This window comes from Saccopteryx leptura, chromosome 3 (assembly GCF_036850995.1).
Source record: "Saccopteryx leptura isolate mSacLep1 chromosome 3, mSacLep1_pri_phased_curated, whole genome shotgun sequence".
Classification (NCBI taxonomy): domain Eukaryota; kingdom Metazoa; phylum Chordata; class Mammalia; order Chiroptera; family Emballonuridae; genus Saccopteryx; species Saccopteryx leptura.
In genome coordinates, this window is record NC_089505.1 from 272,037,259 (window position 1) to 272,063,073 (window position 25,815).

The 25,815-nt window shown below is 37.6% G+C and overlaps 1 protein-coding gene across 2 annotated transcripts in view; it reads left to right on the plus strand.

Moving 5' to 3' along the window:
- Positions 1 to 25,815, plus strand: part of SRBD1 (S1 RNA binding domain 1) — a 203,522-nt gene that overhangs the window by 156,155 nt on the left and 21,552 nt on the right. Inside the window, exons 17-19 of one of the 2 annotated variants that reach the window (XM_066378352.1) lie at positions 8,289 to 8,395; positions 9,932 to 10,108; positions 14,488 to 14,670. In XM_066378352.1, coding sequence (XP_066234449.1) covers positions 8,289 to 8,395; positions 9,932 to 10,108; positions 14,488 to 14,670 — 467 coding nt within the window. The remainder of the gene's footprint in view (positions 1 to 8,288; positions 8,396 to 9,931; positions 10,109 to 14,487; positions 14,671 to 25,815) is intronic. The other variant, XM_066378353.1, reaches the window with a different exon arrangement.

The following is a 25,815-nucleotide window of genomic DNA, read 5'->3' on the forward strand; positions in this document are numbered from 1 at the left end:
CAGAGGTGTGGGGAATTGACTGTAAGCTGACAGTCTGCCCAACCCCCCACCTCACTTGCCTGATTAGGTTGCTAAAGGCTGTTATGCTGTGGTGCTGGATTGTTTACACTACCTCCCATGTCCCCCGGAAAGACTGGAGGCTTTCTTTTATCCTTTGTTTGGTGTAAAGTTAAAATGATATGTATGGGGAGGGGGGTATTTCTGCACTCAACTCAAGAGAGGAATTCTTCAATGTATTGACGAGGAAATGAGAGTTTGCCTTTCAAATATATGCCCAAACATTGAAGAAATGCTAGGACACATCAGGCTCCTGTTTCTCATAAACACAAGAATGAAAAAACACATTCACACCAGGACCTGCCGAATTTACTAAATCTTACTAAGAATGTGTGTGTGTGTGTAAAGATAATTTTTTGTTGTTTTTTTACTTTTTAACCCCTCTTTATGAATTCTAAAAAGCATAACTCAAGAAATGTAACATAAAAATGTTATTTAATGTCAGAATAAATTTAATTTTGTCGTATTTATTTCGTTTACCATAAAAGCACGCTTGGACTTTCTATTTTTTTTCTTTAATATTTGACTTAATTATTATAACATATTTCTCAGAAATTTGTATATAGTGCACCTACAATTATTTGTAGGATTTTAAATGTGCCCCGACTTCAAAAAGTTTGAGAACCACTGCTTTAATCTTTAAAGGGGGTCTGTAAAGACCTATTGTGTACTGGATTTCAAGAATTGGAGCAGGAGCTACCCTTAAGCACATATATTCTGTGTTCTCAAATGTTTTCTGTTCTTCTGTCAGCTGTCATTCATGGGTCATTCAACACATTCTCTCTTGGATTACTCTTAAACTGTCACATGTCAGTCAAAGAAAAATAGATGCAAGATGAGGAAATGAACTTGCTTTATTTGAAGTTAGCTTTCCCTGTAAAGTTTTTTTGCATCTGTAGTTTCTAACTACATTTTGTATTTTGGCAATAGAGACAGGAAGGGACACAAGTGAGTGAAAATTGCTAAAGAAAATACTCAAAAATACTACATCAGAAAACCACTGGCGAATAAACTTAAAAGTTTAATATGGAATATGCACCATGAAATTTTGTTGCTGTAGCTGTAGTCCACAGACAATGTTTCATCTGGAAGGACTTTTAAAAAATAATTGTGAGATAATTTTAGTGCTTCAGGACAGAAAAGAGAAGAGCAGCAATTCTTCGGAAGCTTGTGGTAGAGTAACAATAAAAATGTGGATTCTGACCTCAAAGAAGCTGACTAGCATAAATGACTGTTTATATTCCTTCTTAAAAATCTTATAAAATTTAGATAAAAATATAATGGTCCAAACAATATTTTCTTGAATTCAAAATGAACTGTTTATACAATTCAAATAACTTGCCAAAAAATTCAGAGTTAGGTAACTTAAAAAATGGAACAATTCATTTTTCCTGGCTTCAAGTCTTTGACAATTAGCATAGTCAGTCTTGGGATCCTCTTGTCTCTGATACTGTGACTGCCAATAGCGCAGTGTGTCACAAATGAGCTTTCAACAAGTGTAAGCTGAGCTTCTTGAAGACATGTAGTGCATATGCTTTTTCCTGTACTTTCAGCACCTAGCAAATGAGCACGGTGTCTAGTATATAATAGTTGCTTAGAAAAGTTTTTAGAATGACAAAATCAGTGCACCCAAATTAATGTTGAAGACATTATTATGGGGACAATATTGAACTTTGTTCAGTATTTCCTCCCCTAAACATATATGAATTTTACTTTTAGAAAATAGTGTTAACTTGCCTGACCTGTGGTGGCGCAGTGGGTGGACTTCAGCCTGGAATACTGAGGTTGCCAGTTCTAAATCCTGGTCTTGCCCAGTCCAGGCAACAAGTGGATGCTTCCCACTCCTCGTCCCTCCCCTTCTCTCTCTCTCTCTTTCTCTCTCTCTCTCTCTCTCTCTCTCTCATCAATAAATAAAATCTGAAGAAAAAAAGAAAAAGAAAGAAAGAAAACAGTGTTCACCCTTTAGTAGTTTTCTAAGCAAAATGTTGGGGAAGAATTTAGGTAAAATCCAGGATTATTGATGACAGCAATCCTTGTAGAAATTTAGCTGTTAGAGGAATTAAAAAATATTTCAACTCAGTATGTTATCTTTGACTTGTGTGTGTGTGTGTGTGAGAGAGAGAGAGAGAGAAGTATTTTGGTAAAATGTCTTTTACCTTACCTGATACTTTTTAATGACTTCTTAATAGTTCACATGTGTCTGTTTTATAATTTATTTGTATAATTCTCCTCTGGGTAAATTTTTAAATTGAATACACACACGTGAACACATGTACGCACACACACACCTTTTCACATATGTCTTACTGTTTCCTTAGAATAAAATCTTATATATGAAGACACTACCTGAAATAATATACATATTATATATAATTGTGAGGATTAAATTAGATAATATCATAAAGTCTTATAGCAATGCCTGACAGTAAAATATCAAGGATTTTTTTATAGTATGGTTATTGTTTTTATTGTCATCTTCCTACTAGACTTTAAACCCCTAGATAAAATTATTTGTTTCAGTTAGAAAGACATTAGAAATCCCAATTCCTAGTGGCTTAAACAATAGTAAATTTATTAAACAGTAAGAAAATATTACAAGAACATCAGAGGAAGGTTGACTCTAGAACTAGTTAATACAATTGGATTTCAAGAGTATCATGAAGAACTAGAGTTCTTCCTTGTGTGCCACCTGCCATGCTCAGTGACTCCGCTGTGTCCCCAGACTAGTGCCAGTCACATGATTACAATGTTTACCTTGGTTCCAGCAGTTATTCTTGAATTGAAAGAATAAAAGTCCAGCTCTTCATAGAGGTTTGTATTTAAGAGCAGTGAAATCTTTCTGAAACCCCCAGCAGATTTATACTTTTCATTTTCCATAATTGAATAAATGTAATGGGTACCACTATAATTGTCCTAGATCATTATTTTTCATAACTGGTGATCACAACACATAGCAGGAAATACATTTCATACCATGGTTATACCCATCACATAAATATACTGCTCACAAAAATTAGGGGATATTTCAAAATGAACATGAAGCTATAAAATATCCCCTAATTTTTGTGAGCAGTATATTTGTGTATATGCATATATCTCTTTATACAATTAAACATAATTCAAAATAACAACTTCTGAAAATACTTATCCTTACTATCTGTGATAAAGCTAAACGCTATTTTATTTTTATTTATATTTAAATACAGGGATTTTTAACCCTTAAATACAAAATTAGGAAAGATTTAATTTAATTTAGAGGTATAAGCTGTCCATGAATATGTTCCAATGTCCATGGGACATTGAGCACTTAATAGTACACTATTAAGCCCGGTTTTTAAAATTTTTGATTGCATAAAGATGGAAAATACTTTTCACACAACTTAGTCATTTGAGCGGTAAATAAGTTTAGTGATAATTGATACAGACAAGAATCATCAGTGAATTCTAGACTCAAGGAGAAAGGATTACATAAGTACATGAGTACTAGGAGTTGAATATCAGGGAACCGTCTTGAAAGCTGCCTAAAACAAAATATAAAAAGATAAGTAAATGCAATGTGTGAATATGGATTGAATTCTGGACTGGGATGGAAATGCTATTGTATAATGTAGAATCGGGACAGTTGGTGAAAGCTGAGTATGTGCTGTGCATTAAGTAATAATGTTACATCAGTGGTAACTTTCCTAACTTTATAATTATACAGTGGTATGTAAGACAGAGTCCTTGGTATTTGGAAATACACACTGAAGTATTTATCTAAATGAAGCTGTAAGGAGATTCTTTTTCTACTCTTAACTAAAAGTTTTTTTCTAAATTTGAGGTTATTGCAAAATTAAAAGTTTTAAAATGCCAAGAGAGATTATTTCTCAAAGGAAAAGAACATGTATCTGGTTCCTGAGTGCACATATACTGAATGAATAATATTTATGTCATGGTGTTTAAGCCTTTTAATGTGCTGTTAGCTTTGGTTTACTAGTATTTTGTTGGGGATTTTTGCACCTATATTCATAAGTAATATTGGTCTGTAGTTTTTGTGTGTGGGAAGAAAACCTTTTTTTTTTTCCTGGTGGTTATCTTTGTTTGATTTCGATATCAGGGTTATACTGGTTTCATGGAGTGAGGTAGGAAGTGTTCCTTTTTATTTTCTGGAAGAGTTTCAGAAGAATTAGTGTTAATTCTTCTTTATTTGGTAGAATTCATCAATGAAGAACTCTCATCCTAGACTTTCCTTTGATGGGAGATTTTTGATTACTGATTGAATCTTTTTACTTGTTATAGGTCTGATCATATTTTCTTATTTCTTCTTGAGTCAGTTTTGACAATTTCTGTGTTTTTACGCATCTGTCCATTTTTTTATTCTTCTGCAATTTACCTTATTTAATTTATATTGAATAATAATGCATTTTTAGATTGTGTATGTCTGATTTTGTTATTATGTTATATTTAAACCATACAAAATAAATCCTCCATTGAATTGCCTTGCAAATCTGACCTAAAATTTATTTATCATGCTGATATTTTCAGCATTCCGGTCTCTTCACTTTCTTCCCAGGAGTTGGTATTCTTTCGTCTTTAGCCATTCTAGTATAGACATTTCAAGTGGGGTTTTTTGTTTGTTTGCTTGCTTGGTTGGTTTGGTTTGGTTTGGGTTTTTAATTTTGAAGGTTTTAGTCTGATATCTAGAAGAACATTATTACCAGTAATACATCTGTCAGTTTTTATTATTTTGTGTATTTGTAAAATCATTTTTAATGTCACTTTTTTTTGAAGACTTATAGTTGTTGTTGTTTTTTTCTATGTAAAATATGGCCCAACCTAAGTTAAAGATTGCTGATTTAGTGAGTATTTCCCCTCAGTTTTGTCTGCCATTATTAACACTTCCCAGTCTGGTGGTTGAGCTTGCATCATTTTCATTTTTCTTCGAAGTTTAAATTGATTTTCTTTAAGGACAACTTGTACTAACCCAATTAAAATATTATAATTGCTAATAATTTGAAAAATGTTATGGTCAATTAACATTCTTTCTGAAAAATACACTGAAAGTTTGGAACTAAACTTGATTGAAAGAATCAGCATCTTGCCAAAAAATGAAAAACTTCTCATATTTACATGCACCCTAACCAGGATCCACGTGGCATCCTCTGTCTGGGTGCAATGCTTGGATAAACCAAGCTATTCTCAGCACCTGAGGCAGACACTTGGACCAACCAGGCTATCTTCAGTGCTTGGGGCCAATGTTCGAACCAGTTGAGCCACTGGCTGAGAGAGGGGAAGAGTGAGAAAAGAGGATAGGGAGGGGAAGAGAAGCAGTTGGTCATTTCTTTTGTGTGTCCTGATGGAGGATCAAACCCGGGACATCCATAGGCCAGGCCGATACTCTATCCACTGTGCCAACCAACCAGGGCCCCATACATTTTTTGATATTTTGCTTCATAACTCTGAAAAGTTCTTCTTTAACTTCTTCATTAATTAGTGGTTAAAATGATCATTTGTCAGAAAATCAAATAAGATATCAGTGAACAAAACACATGTTCCTGACCCATTTATGTATTCCTTTCAGATGATAGTCTCAGTTGGCTGCACTATTTATTGCACTCTTCATTCCACGTTAAGGATATATACAACATGCTCTATGTGGTCTATTCTATTTCTTTCATGATTATTTTATGCTGGTGGCAAGCCACCAAATTAACTTTATGGCTCACTAATTGGTCCCAACCCTCAATTTGAAAACCACTGGTTTTAAACCAGTCATTATCATCTGCCAGAGATGGGGCAAGCTTTCACCAAGCATATGGCCTCACAGAGGTAGGGTAGATGCATGAAATGCAGTCAGGCTTCTGTTTGGAGGGAGAAAAGGGGTTAGAGGCCAGAGGTGGGATAGGCAACCAAGATTGTCTGCTATAGAGACTGTTCCTCACTTAAATATCTCAAGCATCTAGTGTGCTTTCAAGTAGGTGGAGCTGTTTGTCTTTATTCTAATGGCTCCCAACCATTACTCTTAGTTTTTCCTGTTTGTTTAGTTTTCTTCCCTCAAATAGTTTTTATTGTTGCTATTGTTTTCCTCGCCTCTATGTATCACCTGTCTCTTACTCTCGTTTTTTAAGCCCTTTTCATTTTGCTGCATCTCATCTATTTAGATAAAGACTCCAGCTTCTTAAAAGCTGTAGCTTAAAAGCAATCAGATTCTCAGTGAGATCTTAGGTTTTTCTTTGTGATCTTTTTCATGATTGTTTGCTCATTAGCTTTTTGAAATTACATTTAAATGTTTTAGCTGTGGCCTGCATAGTTACTAACTAGGTTATCTCTGAAATACAAAGTAGTGCTGTACCACCCTTCAGTCTTCAGAATAAAAGCTTCTGCTGTTACTAAGTGATAATATTGTAATCACAGTATGTAGGGGCCTATTTATTATATTGTCTTCCTGAGAGTTTAAGGTTATCAATCCTATCCTTGTTTCCTTGAGATATCTGGAAAAGAGAAGGATGCTGACCCCCAGTTTTATATCTGGGAACAACAAACAACTAGAGTATCTTTAATTTTAGAATTATGAATAGCAGCGCCTGACCAGCAGTGGCACAGTGGATAGAGCGGCAAACTGGAATGCGGAAGACCTCGGTTTGAAACCCCAAGGTCGCCAGCTTGAGTGTGGGCTCATCTGGTTTGAGCAAGGCTCACCAGATTGAGCCCAAGGTCGCTGGCTTGAGCAAGGGGTTACTCAGTCTGCTGTAGCCCCCCAGTCACGGCACATATGAGAAAGCAATCAATGAACACCTAAGATGCTGCAAGGAAGAATTGATGCTTCTCATCTCTCAACCTTCCTGTCTGTCCCTATCTGTCCCTCTCTCTGTCTCTCTCTGCCTCTCACCAAAAAAAAAAAAAGAAAAAAAAAAAAGAATTATGAATAGCAGCAAGTGTACTATGAATTATTCATTCTGGTAATCTGGCTTTAATTAGCCAATAAATATTCTCTTTCAAATACCACATTTCATCACTTCTAAGATGCACATTTTCTTGCACTTTAACATCTCTGAAACCAGGGTGCACTTTTTACTTAGTGGTGTCCCACAGTTGCCATTGGCTCTGTGGGAAATCATGGTGTATTTTCTCTGTGAGCTTGATTGTTAATCCTGAAACTTAACAGGTTTAGTCATCAAATCATTTAACAATAAAACATTTCAGAAATTTTAAAGTAAGAATATGGATTTTGTTGCTGTACAAAATTGCTTCTGTTGATACTTTCTGTTAAGAGTAGGATGGGAGTACTATCAAAACTTACATAATGAACATCTAACGCTTGAAAGAAAATCCCAGAAACTATAGAATATTCCTCTTCTAAGAAATGCTACATTATCAAAGTTCTTGATAACGTTAAAGACATTTTGTATGGAAAAACTTGGACATCTTTGATTCTGAGCAAAGAAGTGATGGAGAAGAGTTGGATGCTGAATGTGGAGAACTTGTGGGAATACCTTAACCTGCATAGACTATTTATATTTTCTTCTTTATCTGTGCATGAAATTTGATTTCAAAACTTTCTAAATAAGTCTAAAAGAGCTCTTTTAATATTTACAAAATAAAAGTTAAATTAATAGAGAGCATTGCATCATTGTTAATTATCAGTGTATCTTCTTAGTGGTATAAAATAATAGTATTTCTTATAAGCAGTAGTATCTTCAATTCGATGAAATGAGAGTTTGATTTACTGTCAAACTTACTGAATATTAGTGTGTTGCTTCCTATTATAATATAACTCTCTTAAGAAGAACTAAGGGAATACATATGCAAGTGAAGATAGCACCACAAGGCAGTGAATGAATGTATGTCTCAAAGTATGCTCCTGGCAACAGCATTACTGGGGAGGTTGTTGGAATAGAGATTTTCAGGCCACTTACCAGTCCTATTGAATCAGAAATCTGGATATGGGACCAGCAGCAAGCCCTGTGGGTGATTTTGATGGCAAGCTCAAGTTTGAGAACCCCTCCTATAATTAAGCAGGATTTCGGAAAAGGGAAAAATGTTAGTGCTATTATATTTGAGTGAAGTGTATGAGTAATTTGAGAGTAAGGAATACACACATTCCTTAGATTCAGCTAAATTACATCTGCTAACAGTATGTTTATGAGAAACTTACTACGCTGTGTCTCTGCCAGGGATACAGACAAAGTAATGGAATAGTCTAGGAATTTTGTTCTTTATTTTTTATTGATTTTTGATTTTTGTCTTTTAAGCATGATGTATCCCAGACTTTACTCAAGGCAACACTGGACAGTGTTGTAGAAGAATGTGTCAGCTTTGTGGGCGTGGATATTAACATCTGTTCAGAAGTTCTTTTAAGGTGAGACAAGAAATCTGTGGCTGAAGATCATAGAATCTTGAGTTTAACTGGCTATCCAATTAGAACAAGGGGGCACATGTGTAAAGTTGTCAAGTATAGAAAATCTATGAGTTCATACATTGCTTTAGGCAATCAGTCAGAAGGGAAGACATTGTCTAAGAAAAGAATTATTTTAATACTGCAAATCTAAAGCAAAGAGCATATGGCTACTTTTGAGTGCATTAGTGTCACTAATAGAATTTAAATGAGGTTAACATGGAAAAGAGCTATTTCTCACAACATGAGAGTAGATATTTTTTATTAGTTTAGTCTCTTACATTCATCTGTCAAAGTTGGCAGTAACCAAAGGACAAATTCTGAGGGTCCAGGTATGAGTACCATATAATTGACATTGATTCTGCAACTCTCACATCAAAATCTTCATTGTACTATAATCACATCATATATACTTTGTCTTTTTTTTTCTGGGGCTATGAAAGAGCTGCTTTTTTCATAGTTTGCATTTATTACACAAGTCTGAAGATGCAGCAGAAAATTCTGGAACTCTAGAAAAGATCTGGACCTTTTTCCTTTGAAATGGATATAGCGGAAAATATTCTTTACATTTCTTTACCTTTTTTTTATTTAGAAAATTAAATTTAAAGGGGTGACATTGATCAATAAGAGTATATAGGTTTCACGTGAACATCTCTATAGCATTTGAACTGTTGATAATGTTGTATGCCCATTTCCCAAAGTCAAATCATTTTCCGTCACCATATATTTCTTCCTCTTTACACCCTTCCCCCCATGCTCCTCTCCCACCTCCTTCTCTCCCTGGTAACCACTTCGCTTTTATCTGTGTTCATAAGTGTCAGTGTTATATCCCACCTATATGTGAAATCATATAGTTCTTAGCTTTTTGTAAAAAATATCCCTTACATTTTAAGATATTACTTTTCTTCATAGCTATAAGCATTCGTAATTCCACATATAGAATTCTATAATAGAATTAAAATTCTCTTGAATGGTAATATTTTTATTAACACCAAACAAACTACCTAATTATATACTGTAGTTTTCATATTTTTGTACTAACCATGACATTCATGGATAAGTAACCTTTCTATAGTTCAAGTTTTTGCATTAATGACAACAGGCTGATTAACTCATCTTGTAAGGTAGATAGGAATAGGCAGAAGTACTACTTGATTTAGAAATGCAGGGAGTGAGTAATGTGGAGATACTGTGGGGAACAGCCCTTTTTCTTGCACCAGTGCTAACTAGCGTACAGCATCTTTATGGTTCTACTGGTCGTGTCATTGTTTTGCTTTCTGTTTTCCTTCTCTCCTTGGGCAACTCTTTCTCACTTTGTCTTTCAATTTAATCCCCCCCCTTTTAAAAATTAATTTAACTTAGAGACATATGACAATGTGTAACTGCAATTTTTATGATATAATTTTTTTATATCATAGTCTTTTCAGATGAGAGCTTTTCTTTTGATACTGTTGGAACTAGTATATCTGTCACATTTCTTATTTTATTCATGTTTTTAAGGCATATTGCAGGACTCAATGCCAACCGAGCCAAAAATATAATTGAATGGCGAGAGAAAAATGGGCCCTTCATCAACCGAGAACAGCTGAAGAAAGTGAAAGGACTGGGTCCGAAGTCATTCCAGCAGTGTGCTGGCTTCATCCGGGTTAACCAGGAGTATGCTAGAAAGTTTTGCAGGTGATTATGAAAGTGTGCGCTTTTGGTTCTATACCGACCTCCTTTCTTACGGTGCCCCATCCTACTCACTGGCATGAATCCTAGGTATCTGTTCATTTCTTCATTCAACATATGTTGACTGTCCAGAATTTGCTAGGCACTGGGAATACAGCAGTGAACAAATGAACAAATTTTCTGTTTTTGTGGGATTGCATTTTAATGTGTGAGACAGACAATAAATAAACTAGTAAAATAAATAGTTTCGGCTGTAATAAGTGTTATAAAATTTAAAACCGAGAGATGTCACTCTATCTCGGGGAGCAGTACAACTCATTATATGAGTTACTCATTGACAAGTTACTTGAGCCAAATTATGAATGAAATTAAGAAGCCAGCCATTCAAGGAATAGTAAACAGTACGTGCACATGGTCGTAAGGCAGGCCCAGCTTTGGTGTATTCAGAAAACAAAACTCGGGCCAATGTGATTGGAGCATCGCAGTGGGAAGGACTGGTACAGAGTGAAGTGGTCAAGAGGACTGCAGAACGGCCAGTTCATAGAGACAGCTGTTCCCCTAAGCAGGGGTGGGCTTGTGCTTCCTTATCACTGAAAACTGACTAAAGTTTTAGTTGTCAGTTCTGTTGATTAAGAGCTAATTTTTACTTTCTAATTGTTGCAAAGAAAGCAAAGAAATTGAGTAAACTTCTTAGCATCATTTATGAAAGAATAACTTTTATGTATTTGCTACCTTGGGACTACCTGGTTCATTTAAATATATTTTTTTCTTTTGACAAAAATAGTAAAGGTAATATGGACAAATAATCTTTATTTTGGAAAAGACTTAAGGGAAAACCAGCCCCACTAAATAGTATAATACCTTATAAAGCTATACTAATTAAACAGTTTGTTTTTGATGTAGAAATAGAACAGAATAGAGTATAAAATCCACCAACATATAGATGGGATTTAGTTTATAATAAAGGTGATGTTTCAAATAGTGGGTCCAGTTATTAATTCTCAGATAAGTGGTTTTATGACAACTGGCAGAAATTTGGTATGTGTGGGGGAAGCTGTCATTCCACCTCATCCCTAATACCCAGATAAATTCCAGGTGGAATGTAGACTTAAATGAAGGTGAAACTGTAAAAGTACCAGAAGAAAACATGAGTGAATTATGTAGAACGTTAGAGTGGTGGAAGTTCTTTCTTTCTAAGTAGACCATAAAACCCAGAAGCCAGAAATGAAAAATAATGAGCATAAAATAATTACATGTTTCTTAATTTGCATGGTTTTTTTGAATACCTGGGTAGAAAATTGAAACAGAAAAATAGAAGAAAATGAAAAGTAAAGGGCACTACATCCTCACTTTAAAAGTTTCTTTAAAAAAATTTTTTTTATTGATTGGAGAGAGAGAGAAACATCAATTTATTCTTCCACTTAATATTTATGCATTTATCTGTTGCTTCTTATATGTATATGTGCCCTGACTGGGGATCAAACCTGCAATCCTGGTGAATGGGGATAACACTAATCAAACAGTGCTACCTGGCCAGGACCTAAAATATAAAATAGTTTCTTATTTTTTTTGAGAGAGAGAGAGAGGGCAAGAAGCCTCAACTTGTAGTTGCTTTCATGTCAGTTGTACATTGAGCTTCTCATATGTGTCTTTTTTTTTTTTTTTTTGTATTTTTCTGAAGCTGGAAACAGGGAGAGACAGTCAGACAGACTCCCGCATGCACCCAACCGGGATCCACTTGGCATGCCCACCAGGGCACCAGGGGCCGACGCTCTGCCCACCGGGGGCGATGCTCTGCCCCTCCAGGGCGTCGCTCTGTTGCAACCAGAGCCACTCTAGCGCCTGGGGCAGAAGCCAAGGAGCCATCCCCAGCGCCCGGGCCATCCTTGCTCCAATGGAGCCTCGGCTGCGGGAGGGGAAGAGAGAGACAGAGAGGAAGGAGAGGGGGAGGGGTGGAGAAGCAGATGGGCGCTTCCCCTGTGTGCCCTGGCCGGGAATTGAACCCGGGACTTCTGCACGCCAGGCTGACGCTCTACCACTGACCCAACTGGCCAGGGCCTCATATGTGTCTTGACTAGGGCCATGCCAATGTCCCCTTGCTCAAGCCAGTGACCATTGGGCTCAAGCTGCCCAGCTTTGGGATCGTGTGGAAAATCTCCCACCCTCCCCCCCCCTACCCCCCCGCCCCCCTCTCAAGCCAGCTACCCCGTACTGATAAGCCCAAACTCAAAACCATTGACTTCAGTGTTCCCAGTGGACACCTGCCCACTATGCTACTCCCAGTCAGACTAAATAATTTCTTATATATTGCTTTTTGAAAATAAATTTTTGGCCTTGGCCAGGTGGTTAAGTGAATAGAACTTCCACCTGGCATGCCAGGTTTGCAGGCTTGATCCTGGTGAGGGTAAGTAGAAATAATCAATGAAGGGACAACTAAGTGGAATGTGTTGATGCTTCTCTCTCACGTTCTCTCTCTCTCCCTCTCAAATGAATGGAAATTTTTTTTAAATAAAAATAAATTTTTAATTATATCAGCTTGTATAGATTTTTAAATGCATACAGAATGGATCATTCTATATAACTACTTGACACTTGCTTTATTTGTTTCAGTAATATATAATATCTTCGATCTCCTCCCAGATATTACATACAGATTTATATATCATTTTTTATAATGTCTACATAATAGATAATTTATAGATGGATCATAATTTAATCATTGTCCATTGGTACACATTTGTTTCAAAACTTTTTTTTCAACTGATTATGAAGTACTCAAATATTCATGACTGTTAAATCTTCTTGATAGATCATACCTTTGTTCCCTTTATTCCAAATGGACTATTGCTATCTCATTGAATATTCTTTGCTTTGAAATCTATTTTGTTTGCTATCACTGTTGCTATTTTTGTCTTTTCTGAATATGCTTGGTATATTTTTATTTTCAAACTTTCTATGGCATTTAATTAATTTCTGTGACTCTTGTAAACAAATAGATTTCATGATTTTGGTCAATCATGTAGTAATATATTCAAATTTATTGATATGTTTGGACTTAATCTTTTGTTTTACATATTTTCTCTTCATGATACTTTCTTATTCTTTTCCTTTCATGTTGTTCATCAGATTTATCAGTTAACAAGTTTTCTCCTTGTTTTTTCTACCTAATTTTTATCTCCCGTTAATGACTTCATGTTGTATATTTTTTATTCTTGTGGTGATTATACACTGCTCACAAAACTTAGGGGATTGGGGAACGTGCAGGTACTCCAGTACTTTCAGCCTTTTGTATAGTGCATTTTCACCAATGAAATAAAACTTGTTTTTGCATCTCATTTGCATAATTGAACAACTTTCTTTGACTTGTCGTTTACTTTTCTATTCTTGTTTAATAAGAAAAATGCTTTTTTTTTTATCACTTTATATTCATTTTGAAATATCCCCTAGTTTTTAAGAGCAGTATATTTAAAGCTAATTGGACTGACCTCTAGTGTCTCTGTCCTGCTCTAAGAAGACTAGAACCTTAAGTCTGTCCCAACTTCTACCTTTATTCTGCATCCCATAATGAGATGACCTGGGATTTTAGTTTCAGACTGGTTTTTTTTTTTTTGTATATCTTTTTTACGTTATTGATGAGCAGTTATTTAACTTAATAAGTTTTTATGTAGCCCACATTATCATTTTTCTTGAGCTCATTGTTTTTACTGGAATATATATCCTTATGAAATTCTTTTCAGAAAGGTTATATATTATGTGGGTTGCACTAACATTGCATGTCTGAAATGATTTTATTTGCCCTCCTCTTTGAATGCTAGTTTGGGTATATGATTCTAGATTCAAAATCATTTTCTCTTAAAACTTTTAAGATATTGCACCATTGTGTTCTGGCACCTGATTTGTCGATGAGAAATTTCATGCCGGTCTGATTCTAGTTCCTTTAGAAGAAATCTATTTTATTTTTCTCTCTAGACTTACCATAGTCTAAAGTTTCTCAACACTGTGTCAAATATGAGTCTTTTTCCATTTATCCTGTTTTATACTCAGTAGGTTCTTTTAATTTGAGAACTTGTATTTTTCTTCTGCTCTGGGAAATTATCTTTTTTTCTTCTTTCCCTTCTTATTTCCCTCCATTCTTCTCTTTTCTCTTCTAGAATGACAGTTATACAGGCTGAATCAGTTAGGAATGGTTCGGGCTTTAAGTAACAGAAAATTCTATTCACAGTGTTGACATAAATAAGTGGTCATTTCTGTGAAGTGAATGGTCAGGATCTGGTTGCTGTTTGTGTGTGGCAGAGAAATAAGCACATTTTTAATGAAAGTTTCTTTTCTTTTCTACCCAACCTCACCATTCCTCTCGCCCCGTCCCTTGTTTCAAATGCTTTTAGTAGTCAGCAAACTGAATCTGCCGGCCCAAGTCAGGGGGCTGTCCTGACATTACCAGCAGGTGCTGAGGGCACAAATGAGAAGCAGGGCAAGAAGAAGAGCAAAACCACAGCGAATGTTGTCCTGAAGCCAGATCCTTTGGACCAAACTTGTATTCACCCAGAATCCTATGACATAGCAAGGAGGTAAGTCCGAGGCCCATGTGAGAATTCTCCATGCCCAGTGTAAGTTCTCTGCAGCAAATGGCCTTTGTTTTGGTATAATGGGGACTAAATATATGACCGTGTTTAACATGACAACATTTTTCAGAAGTTCCGCATTGCTGAGTTATGTGGCACATTATTTTATTACAGTGAGGAATGAAACCCTTATTCCTGGAGCAGTGTCAAGCCAATAAACCCTGGTACTAATGGTGAAGTGTGTGTAATGGAAATTGCATGGCACTCTCCTCTGTTTGTTTTGGAAATTAACAAGACACAAATGACTAGCACCTGGCTGAAAGCTCATGCTTATCTAAAGATAAAGCCCTTTTGAAAGTAAACAGCCAGCTCTCAGATTTCTTAAGAAATACTACCCTGCTTGGTTATTAGAGTCTAAGAAATGATGTACTTTTAAAGTGCATACATTAACACAGGATGGTATGGGTATGGGGTGGGGTGGAGCAGGGCTATGTACAGGAAACTGTGTAAGGCCCTAAAAGAAAAAAAAATCTTAATATCACATTTGATTAATTAAATAAATCTTAATTAGTTAAAAACCAGTGACTTGCTATAAATAGTTTAAGGCTTTTGGTGAGTTAAGTAATGGTAGGCTTACAAATACTGAATATTTTAACTTTCATTGACTCTAAAGTGAGATTTTAAACTTGTTTTGAAATAATTGATATTTGATTACTTGATAAATGTAATTGATTTTTTTTCTTTTAAAAATGTGTAAAATTATAGGCTATATATTGCGCATTATAGAGAACTTAGAAAATAGAACAAAACAAGTAAAAAATACCGTTTTATCAAAATCAAAACAGTGACAGTTGATTTTCTCCCAACATTTTTTTTTTTTTTATCCACCTGGCAACCCCTGTTGGGTGATGCTCAAATCAACAGAGCTATTTTTAGCACTTGAGGCTGAGGCCTTTGGACCAACTGAGCTATCCTCAGCACCGGGGGCTGATGATCAAACCCACTGAGCCACTGACTGTGGGAGGTGAAGAGGAAGGGAATGGGGGTTGGGAGTAAAGTAGATGGTCGCTTCTCTTGTGAGCCCTGACCAGGAATTGAACCTGGGACATCCATTTGTCAGGCTGACACTCCATTTACTGAGCCACCGGCCAGGGCCTCTCCCATCATTTTTTTTTTGTGAATTTTAAACATATACAAAAGTTGAAAAAACATTTTTACAATAAATTTCTATACCCACACGTAGATTTCATCATTATTTTATCATGCCTGTTTTTCCACTTATCTACTCTAATCTATTTGTCTATCACCCCATCTTATTCTTTTATGTATTTTAAAAGAAATTTGCAGACATCAGTATATTTTCAACTAATACTTCAGCATGCCTATTATTAAGTAGAATTATATTATTTTAAGTTTTTTTCTTTTGAAATAAATTTATATACAGTTAAATTTTAAGTGTACATTAGCTGAGTTTTAGCATATAAATAATTGTAGCTGTATAACGCAAACTGCTATCAAGGTAAAAAGTAATCATCATCCTAAAACATTCTCTTGTACCCCTTCCCAGAAGATCTCTGCCCCAGCCTCACATGTTCTGATGTTTCTCTGCCAAAGATTAGTTTGCCTCACCTAGAACTTCGTAGGTACCAAAGAGTTGTGCTCTTTTGTGTAAGGCTTCTTTCAATATAATGTTTAGAGGTTTTTTTGTTGTTTGTTTTTTTGTTTTTGTATTTTTCTGAAGCTGGAAACGGGGAGAGACAGTCAGACAGACTCCCGCATGCGCCCGACCGGGATCCACCCGGCATGCCCACCAGGGGCGACGCTCCACCAGGGGGCATGCTCTGCCCCTCCGGGGCATCACTCTGCCGCGACCAGAGCCACTCTAGCGCCTGGGGCAGAGGCCAAAGAGCCATCCCCAGCGCCCGGGCCATCTTTGCTCCAATGGAGCCTTGGCTGCGGGAGGGGAAGAGAGAGACAGAGAGGAAGGGGGGGGGTGGAGAAGCAAATGGGCGCTTCTCCTATGTGCCCTGGCCAGGAATCGAACCTGGGTCCCTCGCACACCAAGCCGACGCTCTACTGCTGAGCCAACCGGCCAGAGCCTGTTTAGAGGTTTTTATTCATGTTGTAACAAGTAGCTTGTTCCTTTTTATTGCTGAGTAATATTTCATTGTATGAATATGCCACAGTTTATTCCCCATGTTAAAGAAAATTTGCCTACTTCTGCTTTTTTTGGCTATTTTGAGTAAAGCTACTGTGAACATCCTTGTACAATTTCTTTTGTTATTGACATTTGTTTGCATTTATCTTGGAACAGTACTTAGGACAGCATTTGCTAGGTCTTAACCCCTTGAGTAGTGAGTTTTTCTCATGCTTGCTGACCCCCGGGAGTTTTTGTGTGTGTGTGTTGTTTTGTTTTGCTTCAAAAAATGAAATTAGTTCCAGTTACGTTTTTTAAATTTAAAATCATGTTTGTTTCCAACTTATGGAAACAAGAACACACATTTGCCTTTTTTTAATATTGCCTTTCACATTTTTAAAATAAAAAATTTTGTTACAACATACTCTGGATGCTCAGGAGGCATGAGGACGTACATGAACGTTTCTACTACTCAGAGAGTTAAGATAGACGACTGTTTAGTTTTCTTAGAAACTTCTTGATTTTATTCCAATGTAGTACCATTTTACACTTCCACCAATAATGCTTAAGAGTTCTGGTTACTTCATATCTTTGTCAATGCTTGACATTAATCTTTTTAATTTTATAGCCATCTTATGTGAGTTTAATTTGCATTTCCCTAATGATATTCAGCACTTTCTTATGTGCTTGTTAGCAATTTGTATTATCTTCTTTTGTGAACTATCTGTTCACATCATTTAGCCATTTTCTAATTAAGTTGTTTTTATCATTGAGTTGTGAGAATTTTTAAAATATATTCTGGATATTAATTCTTTGTTAAATGTGTGTTTCACAAAAATTTTATCCTAGTTTGTAGCTTATTTCTTTATTTTCTTATTGGTGTCTTTGGATGAACTAAAGTTTTTGATTTTGATGATGTCTAATTTATCAATTTTTTTTAGTTATTGCTTTCTAAGTCATATTCAAGAAACCTTTGCCTATCTCAAGTAACAAGTGTATTCAGTATTTTCCTCTAAAAAGCTTGATGGTTTTAGCTTTTACATTTAGGTCTGTGATACATCTGAAATGAACATTCTGCATTTTGTTGGAAGTAGGGTGTCAAGGTTTATTTTCTTTCTTCATTATTAACATTTAGTTATTCCAGCACCATGTTTGAAAAACAACAAAACTTGCCTTTACTCATTGCTTTGGTGACTTGATTGATAATCAAATGGCTGTCTAAATATGGGTCTATTTCTGGCACTCTGTTTCACTGATCTGTTTGTCAATACCACAGTATCTTGCAGCTTTATGATAAGTTTAGAAGTCAGATAGTATAAGTCATTTAAGTTTGTTGTGTTTACATATTACTCTGAATATTCTAGATAACAGTGACTCCTTGCTCTAGTCAGCGACCTTGGGCTTCAAGCCAGTGACCTTTGTGCTCAAGTGAGCAACCATAAGGTCATGTCTATGATCCCAAGCTCAAGCCAGTGACCCTGTGCTCAAGGTGGATGAGCCCGCGCTCAAGCTGGCGAGCTCAGTTTTGAACCTGGATCCTCAGCATCGCCGGTCGACACTCTATCTACTGTGCCACTGCCTGGTCAGGTATTCGATAAATTTTAGAATGAGCTTGTCAGTTTTCATTAGAAAACAAAACAAAAGTATCTGGTGGGATTATGATTAGGATTACATTGTGTCTGTAGGTGAATTTAGGGACAGTTGATGGCTTCCTAATACTTTATTGTCTTTCGATCATGAGCTTATTATTATTATATCTTTGTATTATTTAGGTGTTTTACTTCTGTCCACAGTGTTTTTTGGTTTCCAATTGTACAAGTCTTGCATGTATTTTATTAAATTGTCTATGGCCATACCAGCCTGAATACGCCGGATCTCATCTGATCTTGGAAGTATTTTATTGAATTTATTTTGTTTTCCAAAACTATTATAAATGAAATTTTAAAAATTTGCTAATAATATGTAAAAATACAGTTGATCTCTATAGTAACTTTGTATCCTACACCCTTGCTAAATTCATTCCTAGGTCTAGTTGGAATTTATAGTCTTTAATTTTTCTTATATAAACAGTTGTCTCAAATAAATAAAATCTTTTACTTCTTTTTTTTTTTTTTTTTTAATCTTTGTGCTTTTTATTCCTCTTTTCTGCCACTTGCGATGGTCGGGCCCTTCCCGGGCTGAGGAGTGGGAAGAGTAGGCATCCCTGTGGGTTCCCAAGTCTTCTAGCACACAGTTTGCATTTTTTTAATATCAAAGAAAACTATGGTCTCATAGTAATTGTATTTTAAGTGTTTGTTTGAGAAGATGCATTTTTCTATTTGCTTTCTGATTAAGCATAATTTGTTTCTGAGTACTCCCCTTTTTTTAAAAAAAAAAAAAAGCTAAATCATGTGACTGAACTGTAATTTAGTAATAGTATTACTGGTAATGATCTTTACGGTGGATTCCTAGAAGTGAAATTAGTCCGCCAGAGGGTTTGAAAGTTTATGTGGCTCTTGATGTACATTGCCAAGTAACATACTGATTTATAATGCCACCAGCAATGTTCAAGCCTGAGAAATCTTTAATTTCTCCTGTCAGACAGGACCTTTCTGCCAATTTTCACATGATCCAGTTTCTGCACGTGGAGTGTAAGAGCCTACCGGTGACTTCACTCCTCTTTGCGCTTCCTCTGGGAGTAGCCTTGGCGCTCAGAAGCAGGGCACTTATGCACTATTTCATGAGAAATTTCTTCTACATGGAGTTGAATTCCCAGCCTGTAGAATCTGGAGACAAAACTCTGGTAATTTATCTCATTAAGCTTACCATCCTCATTATCCACTTTGGAACTCTGGTAGTTACTTCTGGCTTTTAGGCATACTTAGTGTGGACATCATTCAGCATAGCTAGTTCATACTTTTCATACAGCGTTACCTAAGTATCTTCCTAGGGAAGAAAAGGCCGTTCAGGATATGATTAGGTCATCATTGGTTTGACTTCAGTTTTTTAAAAGTAAGTTCCATTGCAATAAATTTTATTTTTAGTCAGAAAACCAGTAAGAACATAAATGACTTTAATACCATCCTACTCATAATGTCACTCTCAGAAATACTCCAAAATCTGAAGCCAGTAAGTCTTTTTACTTTTTTACTTATGGTGTTCTTTCTTACATTCTTATTACAGGAAATTGAGATCAGGATATTTTGTAACTTTAGTCATTTAGTAGTTTAAAAAAAAAAACTACATTCTTTTTTTTTTTTTACTATTTTTGCTGTTATAAAGACTGTTCTTATTTACATGTAGGGATACTCAAGTGTTAAATTGGTTTGTTGTATGCACTAAAATTTTTTCTAGTTTTTTTACCTTTAATATCTTCATGTAATGCTGTCATGTTTTTGAAATATGACTGTTTAATTATTACAAAGTAAACCTATTATTCTTTTTCTTGCTTTTATGCAGATTGGACTTTTTTTTATGATCTCTGCTCTCTAAAATCAATTTGATATAATACCCCATGTTTTCATATTTTTTATAATTTTATTTTTTTACTGTATGAGTTTTATTGTTTTTGCTTTTATTCACCACTTAGAATGTACAAAGCATTGTGTTGAAACCTAAAGAATATAAAAATGAATAAAGGTGATTTATGTTCTCAAGGGGTCTTCTAAAATAGAGGAACATCAATGATCATAATAAAGGTCAGTAATTAGTAAGTTCTCTTTGTGAAGCATGTAAAGCCAGCAGCCAGGGCCAGAGCTACCATCACAGCAGCCTGGTCCATGCAGGTTCGCATTGGATTCGGACAGTCGGTAAAGAAACAGTGGAGCCAAAAACTGGTGGCCATAGTCTTTAATCTAGCTTGCACCCGGCGGGCAAGTAAAAATACACACTGGGCTCCAAAACCCAGTCACATTCAGTGCTCACAAAGCTACTGATTTATCCGAGTTTCCTAGAATCAAAGGTTTCTGGCTCACTAGACTTATTCACCTCTGTTCCCCATCTCCTTCCTTATCCCTGATACAAACTCTACACAAACTGGCATCTCACTCAGCACTCCGCCATCTTGGCTGCTTTTCCTGGCCTCCTTCACGTGGCCTCCTTCCGCTGCTGGCTCTACTCTCTCTCGTCTCTCATGCTAACCTCAGGAACCAAGAACCCAAGCTCCCGCTCCGACCCTATTTTATAGTGTAGAAATCCAAACCCTTAATCCAATATACATAATAGGGAAGTCTCTAATACAAAGTCACTTCTCTGAGGCATGATTGGATTGTACCACCTCACATCAAAAAAGGGTAGGAAAGGCTTAATCCCAAAACCAAGCCCCAGGCTACAATGATCCCCAACACACATTAATATCACCTGGGCAACGGCCTCCTCCTGTTATCTTTAACAAAGTGAGCATAATACATTTTATCTGCCTAACAAAGCACAAATGTTGTTCAGAGGAGAAAGAGGTCATTTGCAGATAAGGTTTCATACAGGTGGTTACAGTTGCAGTAGATCTTGAAGGATTTTAACCAGTGGAAAATGGAAAAGTGGTGGTTAAAGAGTTAGAGACACTGACCTGTGGTGGCGCAGTGGATAAAGCATCGACCTGGAACGCTGAGGTCGCTGGTTCAAAACCCTGCACTTGTCTGGTCAAGGCACACATGGGAGTTGATGCTTCCTGCCGCTCCCCACTCTCCTCTCTAAAATGAATAAAAATTTTTTTAAAGTAAAAAAAAAAAGGACAGGAAAATATGGCTTATTTAGGTCAGGTTTGGGGAGTAGTTAAAAGAGTCCAATAAAAGCATTCATACAGTACTTCCTCATTATCAGGCACTTTAGAAGCATCATCTTGTTTAAACCACACAACCTTACAAGGTTGGCACTGTTACTACTCCCACTTTTTTAGGTATGGTGCAGGCTCTCAGCTGGGTAAAGTAAGTTGTCTAAGGCTGACGCAGCTGATGGAACCAAGATTTGAACCGTATCTTTGACACTCCAAAGCCTGAGCTTTTGACTAGGTCATAATTAAAAAGCTATTTGGAGCCAGATTTAAATGTAGTCATAATGGTCATTCAGATTAAATTATCATACCTTAAAGACAATATGCATTCAGCACAGAAAGATAGCAAGGGGACTGTGACTTGTCTTATGTGTGCCTCTTAAGGAAAGAAAAGTCTGAGAGAAAGAGAAAAACACATATCTGGAATATGTTGGCTTTGAGAGCTAGTTCCTATCTATCCCACGTGGCTGAAATCAGACTCTGCCTTTCCTCTGGAGAAAACATTACCTCCTCCAATAGAGGGAACTCTGCCTGTTTTATTAAAGGATCTGTAGGAAATAGATTCTTCACTTAGAATGTGTAGAATTTTATGTTGTTTTGCTGCAGATGTGATGTTTTCTGAATTTTGCACTAAAAAAATTGCTTTCATTATGTGTTTTAGAATGAGGTGTGTGTATTTCAAAATAAAGAGCTTGATAGTGATCATATTTAGTATCTTCTCATTTTAGGAGAGGACTAGGATAGAGAACAGAAATAGCCTATTCATTCTAGAGATGTGCCCATCTCTGCCAGAAGATGTTTTTAACTAAGAGAGAGAGAGAAAGGAATAGTACAAAGTCTTTAGGAAATGTCAATTTAAAAGACAGTAAGAAAGTCCATATTATAGAAGGTATAAGGGGAATGTGGGATTAAGAAACCTTCTATCGCTACATATAGATTTTCCTTCAGTTGTCCTTTGAAACCATTTTGTTCTAAATCTCTTAGGGTTTCAGGGGTCTTCTCACTTAAGAAAATTCAAAGCTATCTTACAGCCCCCTTCCTTAGATTGTCTCCAATATCTTTACTCATTCTGTCCCATACTTCCTAAGCCACTCTTCCATCTCATGGTTCTGTTCTTCTGCCATCTTCACTTCTCACAGGGTGCTTCTGATTTTGGCATTATCTTCGTCTCTCTGTGTTGTTGCCTCCCCTCTGAACGTTTGGGGTGTGGGGTAGGAGGTGGTGACCTCTAAATGAGCAAGGTCTTTCAGCTTTATAAAATTTTACCTCTCTTGTATCTGTAATGTCTCCACCACTTCCTCCTTTCATTTTGTCCCACAGACATAGAGTGGTGGCCTCCCCTCTCTCCACTCCCTGAAAGCTAAAAGCAGCACTACCTTTTATCCTACTTCCCGCAGATCCTCTGTCTCATCGCTCCTTCTTTTTGTTGCCACACTTCTCAGAAGACTAACCTACCTGCCTCGAATTCTTACTGCTTGCTTTCTCCCTGTCCTTACCGTGCTTCTGAAATTACTCTTTCAACTAGTGATCTCCTGATTGTCAAAACCAGTGGCCTCTTTCCGTCCTTAAACCACTAACTCATTCTGCCACATTTGACACCGTCAGCTTACTGACTTTCTGTGGCTTTTGTTTTTGTATTCCATCTTCTCTGAGTTCTCTTCTTCTCTAGCCCTCTAAATGTAGATCTTCTTCAAGTCTTTTACCTTTGCTGTCTTCTCCCCTCGTGCTCTAGGCTCCCTGGGATAATCGTGTCCATGACCATGCCTGTCTTTACCTCGCCCCTCTCCGCTGGTGGTTCCAGCTCCCCATTTCCACATCTCTCCAGGGCTTTTCCCTAAGCACTAGCGCCCCCTTTCCATTTCCCTGTGAGAGATGTTCTCACGAACATCTTTGCAACTCAGACTCAGTATAGCTAAAAGTAAAACGTGTTTTCTCCTTTTATCTCTTCCTTTGTAACTCCCTCTTTCTCCTCCCTTCAATCTTCACCAGCCCCACACAAAAACAAGACAGACAAAAGGACTTGGCCTTTCCCCCTCATCCCATGATGAATAGTTAATGGCGCTGCTATCTTTCCATTAATTGGAGCTAGAATTGACAGAATCACTGTTGATCATTAAGCATATACCTTCTGGGTGCCTGCTGTTCCAAATTGTGTTCTGCAATGTCGGAATACATTCAAAGATACCTGCTCACAAGGACAGAGACAAGATACAGCCAGCATAATGAAGCAGTACATTATAATAAAGGTTCTAAGTGCTGTGGGGAAAAGAGAATGTAGATTAATGGGGACCAGGATTTATCAGGGTTATAGATAAGGGATTGCAAGCTTAAGGAGGGTAGTCAGGGCAGGCCTCATTGACAAGCTGACATTTGAGCAGTCTTGAAGGAGGTAAAGCAGTTAGCTGTGCAGCTCTCTGGGGAAGAGTGTTTCAGGGAGGTGGATCCAGCAGTATAAAGGTTATAATGTGGGAGCAGGCCGGCTGTCTTCAGGAATAGCAAGAAGGCCAGTGTGCTAGAGCAGAGGGATCGAGGAAGTGAAAAATAGGAAACTAGATCAAAAGGGCATTGGGAGGCCCTGGCCGATTGGCTCAGTAGTAGAGCGTCGGCCTAGCGTGCAGAAGTCCCGGGTTCGATTCCTGGCCAGGGCACACAGGAGAGGCGCCCATCTGCTTCTCCACCCCTCCCCCTCTCCTTCCTCTCTGTCTCTCTCTTCCCCTCCCGCAGCCGAGGCTCCATTGGAGCAAAGATGGCCGGGCAATGGGGATGGCTCCTTGGCCTCTGCCCCAGGTGCTAGAGTGGCTCTGGTCTCGGCAGAGCGACGCCCCGGAGGGGCAGAGCATCGCCCCCTGGTGGGCAGAGCGTCGCCTCCTGGTGGGCAGAGCTTCGCCCCTGGTGGGCGTGCTGGGTGGATCCCGGTCGGGCGCATGCGGGAGTCTGTCTGGCTGTCTCTCCCCATTTCTAGCTTCGGAAAAATACACACACACAAAAAAAAAGGGCATTGGGAAGTTGTTATAGGAACTTGGCCTTAATTCTGAGTGAATTGGGAGTCTGAGCAGGATTTTATACTGAAGAGTGACATGCTGTGATTTACATGTTAAAAGGATTCTTTTGTCTGCTGTGTTAAGAATAGATAAGGGGCAATGGTAGAAGCAGCAAGACCAGTTAGACTAATCGCAGTAATTATGTGAAAGATGATGATGACTGAGACTAAGATGATAGCAGAAGAGTTGGTGAGAAGTGGTCACATTTTAAAAGTAGAGACAATGTGATTTGCTGACAGATTGGATGAAAGGTAGGAAAGACAGTAACTGTGGACATGAATGGCAAACGTCATATGAATACCACAGACACTGGAGGATAAAGTGGAAACTCATTGTAATGGAGGGAAATGGGGATGAAAGAAGTTAAAGAACTAAACTTTTTTTTTTGTATTTTTCTGAAGCTGGAAACGGGGAGAGACAGTCAGACAGACTCCCGCATGCGCCCTACCGGGATCCACCTGGCACGCCCACCAGGGGGCGATGCTCTGCCCCTCCGGGGCATCGCTCTGTTGCGACCAGAGCCACTCTAGCACCTGGGGCAGAGGCCAAGGAGCCATCCCCAATGCCCGGGCCATCTTTGCTCCAATGGAGCCTTGGCTGCGGGAGGGGAAGAGAGAGACAGAGAGGAAGGAGAGGGGGAAGGGTGGAGAAGCAGATGGGCGCTTCCCCTGTGTGCCCTGGCCGGGAATTGAACCTGGGACTTCTGCATGCCAGGCCGACACTCTACCACTGAGCCAACCAGCCAGGGCCAAGAATAAACTTTAATCACTCTTCTGGTGATCTCCTTTAGTCTATTGGCTTTAAGGGCTTTCATAAGCACATGACTTTTTTTTATCTTATTTTTATTAATTTTAATGTAGTGACATTGATAAATCAGGGTACATATGTTCCGAGAAAACATCTCCAGATTATTTTGACCTTTGATTTTGCTACATACCCCTCACTCAAAGTCAAATCGTCCTCCGTCACTTTCTATCTGGTTTTCTTTGTGCCCCTACCCTCCCCCCACTCCCTCCCTCTCCTTCCTCGCCCCTTCCCCACCCCTCCACCCCACTCCCTGTTACCATCACATTCTTGTCCATGTCTCTGAGTCTCATTTTTATGTCCCATCTATGCATTGGTTCATATAGTTCTTAGTTTTTTCTGATGCACATGACTCTTAAATTTCTATCTTCAGTCCAATCCACTCGTCCAAACTCCAGACTAATGCATCCAACTGCCTGCTT